The following is a 7,760-nucleotide window of genomic DNA, read 5'->3' as shown; positions in this document are numbered from 1 at the left end:
AGAATGGTGATATAAATGGTCAGCAAATCCGATCAAGTGATAATCTAATAGATTTGTTCACAAAAACTCTGCCTCCTACAACATTCAAGAAATTTGTTCATCTCATCGAAATGAGACAACTTAAAAATCTTAATAGAATGAGTTATATGAGTGACATCCAAGAGGGAGTATTATGAAAACCATAAAAATTAATGGTTGTCACCCCTTCGTTTTCCACCATCATAAATTATGTGTTGTCATTATTGCCCTATGAAAGGGCCCACTCTTCCTCTCATTTTGACATACACACATAAAGTTTGAAGTGTGCACACGAATAGAAATGATGAGAAAAAAGGAGAGAGAGAAAAATATATATATATATTTTGTACAAAATTGGTTTTAAATCATCTTGTAATTCATCCTAACATAGTGAAGTATTTTGTCTCATCCATCCGTGGAGTAAGCATAGCCGAACCACATGAAATTTCTATCTCGACTTTATTTATTTTTCCGCATCTTATATAATAATTAAGCAATAATCTTCATTAGATGAAGAAAATTAACGATTGGAAAATTGGAATGGGTCAATTCAATTGGTGCATGCTGTAGAATACATCACAGAGAGTCCCGCTGACTCATTTTTCTGCATTTGATTTCTACTCTACCCCTTTTTTCTACTTAATTAATTTGAGCATTCTCTGTTCAAAGTCACTCGCCAATTTGGCATTGCAAACGAAACTTCTCGACTCAAACCAAACCCTAATATCTACATTTGCACATATAAAATTTTCTTGGAGGGCAGTCCAAGTTCCCAACACCGGCACTCCGCAGGCAGAGAGAGCGCATATGAATAGCTAGTCAACTTCAATTGCTAAAATTCAAATATTCAAACCTTTGACTTAAGTGCCCCGTAGACAGTTTTACATACTAAAAAGAAAATGACCTATTGTATACGGCATGGACAGGGGCATTTTGGGAAGAAAAATAGTCCTCATAGGCATGGACTCATTTTCAAAGGTGGAAATTGACCAATAAACGGCCTAATGCATTCACAGGGACCCTTCCACGTACGGCAGAGTTAGGTCATGAACAGGGGCATTTTGGGAAGAATAAACAATTATTATGTCATTTTAGCCGTAACCCATGCTTAAATTCATCTTATATACACATGTATATTACATATTTGCCCCCGTGGCTTGGCCACCATGCAAAGCATGACCTATTCAGTAAAAATCTCCATTGAGCAGATTGGTCAAATCACCATAGTCCAAACTTCCCCATTCAAATTCAAACATGTGCAATGTAAAGCCAAGCATCTACATCACCCAAAAACCCCTATAAAATCCTCTTGCAGGCACTCCATTTTGCATTGCCTCTTCCATCCATTAAACCCTAACTAAACCCCCTCCTATCCTAGCCATATATATATATATACCTTCTGTGTATATAAATCTACTTGATCTAGCATTTTTTTTTATCCAAGGGCAATATTGCAAAGATGGGTTTTGGGCAATTTAGAAGGAGCAGTGTGGTTTTGGTCATGGTTGTGGCCATAATAGTGGTGGGCATTTTGAGCCAAGTTGGGGTGGAGGCGACGAGCAGGGGGTTGCCGGTAACGGGGAAGTTTGCTGGCAACCACGTAGCTGAGACGACGACGTCGTACCCATGGGATTACGAGAAGGCGAGAGAGGCCATGGCTTTCTGGCTCCAGAGGTTGGCCTCTGGACCTAGCCCCAAGGGCCCCGGACATTGATCGATTCACATCAAATATGCGTGCATGTATGCATGAAGGTTGCTAGTGGTCAATGAAATTGAAGTACATACTAATGAAGAAAAATCACATATTATTTTTTTCATTTTTTATTTTTTATTTGTTTTATTTTAATGAGAATTTACTCATTAATGAAGCATATACTGTATAACCTTGGAAAAAGAAAAAGAATATTGTTATTTTGTTTGTATCGACTTACATGAAAATATTGTAATTCATAAATGAATAATAATTTTCTTTAATATTTTTTTTATCTATGTATCCTTCAAATCGTGAAGTGCACTTATTAATCGCCAATGGAATTTAAGGATAGATCCTGCCTTAAACATACTCAGACCTTATGAAATAATTAAGGTATTTATAAGCCCTTATAACTTAATTGATTTAATACGTAATGAGACATCTTAAAAAAAGATACCAATAATTCTATGTCACTATTTTTTCTATCATGTTTCTTGAATTATAAGTTTAACGTATCAATCATTGACATTAATTATATTTTCTTTCTTCCCTTAGACTACTAAAATATAAGATTTGACCACATTCAAATCCATTTTTCTAACTATGTTGTTGGAATATATCATTGTTAAATGTTTTTTCCAATTGACCTTTTTGTTTGGCTAGTGCGTACGTGGCCTATCATTAAGCAGTGCCCATATACGAATCAAAAAAATTGATTAATTACATAATTACATAAACACATATTCCTTGCATGAAATTATAGGTGTAACACCCCAACCCCGAGAGGTCTGGGATATTAACTTTTTACTACTAATTTACAGCGGAAGCAAAATAAACTCAATTTTTATTAAACTAGAGCGCTAATTATTCATATTACAATCATTTATTTCAAAAGAAGAAAAATTACATAAGCATAAATATCTGACATCATACTAATATTTCTAAATAATCTTTATTTTTCTATCCCCACCCGTATACTTGCTAAGCCTGATTTCCAATATGCTCTTCAGAGTTATCTGAAATAAAAATATGATTGGAGTGAGACGACGCTCAGTAAGTAAATAAGATTATTATTAGTGTGTGGCAAAAATGAGCTTTTTTTAATAATTTCGTAAAACAATATTTAACATTATAACTTCAAAACTGTCTTTAGAATAAATATAAATTTAAAAATTTCTACATAAAACTTTTACCATCAACTATAACAATAAAATTTTATAATCATATACTATAACTGTTAAATTAAATTTTTAACTTTAAAACTGTATAAATATTTAATGATAAATATACATATACTTTTCCTTATACGTGTTCTTTAGATCTTCATTTAAACACTAAAATGATCATTTTCATGTAAACTTATACTTTTCCTTCAAATCATTAGTAATTTTGTACACGTAATATGTATAAATATATATTGTAAAAACCACCCTTAGGTCTGTTTGCCGTAAGTCATGTTTACCCCATTGACTGAGTTGTGCGGTCCGAAGACTGGACTTAACTGGCTGGCCGACCAAACTAAATCAACGTATGTAAACTTTAAGTGAGATTTTAATTATTAAGTCCTGATCCGGAACCAGGTGTGCACTCAGGAGAAATCCACTAACATAAATAACCACTCTGTAAACAGTGTGGGTGCACTCTGATCCGTATAAACTTTAAGCTACGGTACTGAACATCTGTGACTTTGAACTTTCGTTACCATAAGGGGTTTTAAAATCATCTTATTATAATTTATGCAATTTAAAATAATATCGTAAAAATATCATCTTTACTCATATTTTCATAAAAAATGTAACGTAGAAATAAACTCATGCCACACAATTTTTATGTTAAAAATATATATAATTTTATTTTTAAATAGAAATAAATGCTGAAAATTTACCCAAGGGGATTAGAACATTTTTTAACCCAAAAATAGATGCAAGTATATTAAAGATAGAACTAGTATAATTAAATATGCATAAAAATAAACTTATGAAAATTTTGTGGAACTAATTAACATAATTAAAATTTACTTATAAAATAAACTCAGGTATGAATTTTAAATAAAAAAAACTAACATAATCAAAATTTACTTACCTTCTTCCTTACGAACACTGTAACCATCTCTAAGAAATGAGATCGGAAAGAGTGGGTGATTGAGAACTTATTAAAAAATTCTCTCTCCACCACAATTTCTTTCACTTACTAATTCTTCTCTTTCTTGAAAAATTGTTGTGAAAAATGAAGGTTGAGAGCTCCCTATTTATAGGAAAATTTTGGGGAAGAAATGAAATTTATAAAAGTGTGGGGAGATGGGTGAAATTATAATTTTAAAAAATTTTAGAATGGGCAAGGGATGGGTTGAGTATGGGATGGGGATGGAGGTCATGTGGGAGTACTTGCTACCATTCTCATTAAATAAATTTTTAATTAAGCACTTACCTAATTAATTAATCAATTAGTTAATTAATTATTTTATTATTTTATTATTTTTCTTAATCATTATTATCATCATTATTATTATCATTATTATTATTTTTAAACTATTTTTAGTATTTATTTATTTTTGAACAAGAATTAAATTTAAAATTTGAAAACTCATGTGGGCCCCATATGGTCTTGTGGGCCCCACACAACTTCGAGATCCGAATGGATCCTACGTAACTCGAATAACTCTTATACGATTTTATACATCCTACATAACTTTGAGACTCGTGTAAACCTCTATACGGTTTCGAGACTCATGTGGGCCCCACACAGTCTTGTGGGCCCTGCATAGGATACCTATATTATTATTATTTTATCATATATTTCTATAAATTATATCAGTCAAAACATTATTTTATGTACTTATTTACGTATATAAACAGTGTCTTGTGGCTCCAGGACTCATGTGGACCCCACATAGTCTTGTGGGCCCCACATATGATACTTATATTATTATCTTATTATGTATTTTTACAAATTATGTCTGTCAAAGCACTATTTTATGAATATATACTTATTTAAGTGTACAAACAGTGTCTATCCTGTTTATCCTATGAAATTCCATTTTGACCAGGCCGACCTCCAGGGAGCGACTGAGCCGCAATGGTCTCTGAGCACTCGCTTAGACAAGGTCTTTCTTAGGCATCAAACATGGAATCAAGGATCCTACAGAAAAACACTTCTTTATTGATATTAACTCAATGATCATTTTTATTATTTTATTATTATTGTACTTTAATCATGTATATATTTTTGGGTCATCACAATAGGTAACCTTGATTGCTTTATTTCACTGACGATACTACTTTAATTTCTTCTCCAAAATCTCTTCAATTATTCTACTTGCCATCATGTTACAATAAAGTTATGTGATGATATTATATTTTAATTAGTAATTGTTAGAGCTATATACACTTTTCATTTTAACACAATATTTACTTTCCATTTTTTCCAATTTATGTATACCGTTGTAATCCTTGTATTGAAAATATCAATAGAGAAAATCATTCTTCTCCAATCTTGACATGGTATCAGAGAATACATCTTAAACCTAATTTTCTTTTCTACTTCTTCTTTCTTTTCCGCCGCACGCCCATCCGGTTTCCCTTCTCTGTTCCGGCATCGCTCTCTTTTCTCTTTGTTTTTTTCGGTCATCTTGCAGTCCCAGCCGTCTGGTTCTCCTCCGCTCGGCCGCAGGTTCTCCGTCATTCTGCTGTCCGTTTCCTGCAAGTCGTTTCTCCATCTCCGGTAGCTGTATCAGTTCCATCTCTCAGATTCTCCAGTTCCGGTCGTCTTCTCCGGCGTTCATCCTTCTCGGCTCTCTCTCATTCCGGCATTGTCTCACTCTGCCTCGGCTCTCTCTCAGTTCCCTCGTCGTATCTTAGTCTCCGGAACTCTCTCGTCACAGTGTTCATTTTGTTTCCTCGGCAGACAGCAACCCAGCCCTGCTATCCTCACGGTTGCCCCTCCATTGCCACCATCTCGCAGTAGCCTCACTCGTCTGCTGCTGCAACTCCGGCGACCACAGCTCCGGCCGCCACCTCTGCTCCATAGCCTCGACCACACTTCCTGCTGCACGGTGGCTACACCACCCGAAGTCTCCATCTTCGCCAGTAGCCAAGCTACCTTGCTCTGCCGCCAGTCCATAGAACCAACAGTTGGCCACATAACAACCGAGACCACCAACCTGTGGCTCCTCAGTCAGCACAGACAGCCTTCTCCGTCCCCTCTGCCCAGCAACCTTTACGGCCATCCTCAAGCCACCAACCACAACAGCTCTTCCTCGGCCACAAGCCCAACTCTAGCTGCATCTTCAGCTCTTGGCAACAGGTACCAGCAAGCCACCCGGTTATCCCCCTAATTCTTCCTCAGCTCCCCTTCTCCTCTTGGTCGCAAACAAGACCCCTGCTCCATTCACAACCCGAGCACACCAGCAACCAGTTCATGGCAACTTCAAGCCACAGCTGTTGTTGCTAGCCAAGCCCAGTCGAGAGCATCAACAGCAATTCCAGCCACCACAGGTACAGAGCTTCTCCAGCCGGAACTTCCTGCTGGCACCACCCTCGGCCACTCGAGCAGAACCAGCCACCTCCAAGATCCTCCGTCACCTCCTCTCCGATGTTCTTGGTTCGTGTCTTAGTCCTCTGGTAGTTTCTCAGGAAAGGGCGCACAATGGTCTTGTCCGACCATATCTCTAAGTCCTCATCACCGGAGCTCGTTGTATTTCTCTGGCAATCTCTTAGTTACAATTCTTACGGTGCAATTATTCAATCGAAGGTTCTTTTTCTGGTTGTCACAAAGCTCAGCTTTAACTCGATTCGGCGTTTTTATCTGCACTATCTGACGTTATGAAAGCATTCGATTCCTCTATCAGCTACTTATTCTCCTATGTATCTTCTACAGAGAATGGGTTGCCACAGTTCATCTGTAGGAATACAACTCCAGTGACTCCAACAGTTTTCTCTATTTCACAAACTAATTTTCAGTTGTATTTGTTAAAACAAATTCAGTTGTATTTTTTTGTTATTCTTTCTGTTATTATTTTTGCCATTGTATTATGTAAACAACATTGTAATTTCCCAGTTTAATATGATGAGAAGATTTATTTTCTTCTTTCTTTATATGGTATCAGAGCAAAACCTGCAATTTTCTTTGGAGTCTCTGTTTTCATGGCTTCCACAAATTCTTCCACATTTACAAATTCACCTACCATAGATGATTTCACAAATCCATATTATCTGCATCATGGAGAAAATCCTGGAATCGTTCTTGTAACTTCACCTCTTACAGAAGCAAATTATCATACATGGAGTCGCTCCATGATCACTTCTCTCCATGCCAAAAACAAGTTTTCATTCATTGATGGATGTCTTCCACAACCTGATGTAAATGATCCTCTTAGATCTACTTGGGGACGCTGTAATTCCATGGTTGTTGCATGGATTACGAATTCATTATCTAAAGACATTGTATTCAGTGTCTTATTCTCTGATAATGCACGAAACATTTGGCTAGATCTGCAACAACGTTTTTCAAGAAATAGTGCACCGCGGGTTTATTAATTGAAGAAATCAATATCAGATGTTTCCCAAGGACAATTATCCATTACTCAATACTACAGTCAATTGAAAACTCTATGGGATGAGCTTCAAAGTTATCGGCCAACTCCATGTTGTTCTTGTTCTTCGTCATGTACATGTGGAGCACTTCAGGAAATTTTTGATCGTGAGCAATTTGATTACACTATTCAATTTCTTATGGGATTAAACGATTCCTTTTAAGCAATACGGGGACAATTGTTAATGATGGATCCTCTTCCCACCATTAACAAGGCATTTTCTCTTCTTCTTCAAGATGAAGGACAACGACAACTTACATCTATTTCAATTCCAATTTTTGATTCTGCTGCTATGATTACAGCTTCTTCACCAACATCAAACATTTCTAAGTCTTTTAAGAAAGACAAACCTGTGTGCTCTCATTGTGGAATTTCAGGCCATACAGTTAATAAATGTTACAGACTTCATGGTTTTTCACTAGGTTTTAAATTCACAAAATCCAAAAAAATTGTATCTTC

General features: G+C 36.0%; 1 protein-coding gene across 1 annotated transcript; it reads left to right on the top strand.

The window, feature by feature from the left end:
* Positions 1–6,852: 6,852 nt before the first annotated feature.
* LOC131151547 (uncharacterized) lies at positions 6,853–7,245 on the top strand. Its single transcript, XM_058102789.1, has one exon. The coding sequence runs from the start codon at positions 6,853–6,855 to the stop codon at positions 7,243–7,245; it is 393 nt and encodes a 130-aa protein (XP_057958772.1).
* Positions 7,246–7,760: the final 515 nt, after the last annotated feature.

Source organism: Malania oleifera, chromosome 3 (assembly GCF_029873635.1).
Source record: "Malania oleifera isolate guangnan ecotype guangnan chromosome 3, ASM2987363v1, whole genome shotgun sequence".
NCBI lineage: Eukaryota > Viridiplantae > Streptophyta > Magnoliopsida > Santalales > Ximeniaceae > Malania > Malania oleifera.
The sequence above is the reverse complement of the archived record's forward strand: the minus strand, read 5'-3'. Positions and strand labels throughout refer to the sequence as shown.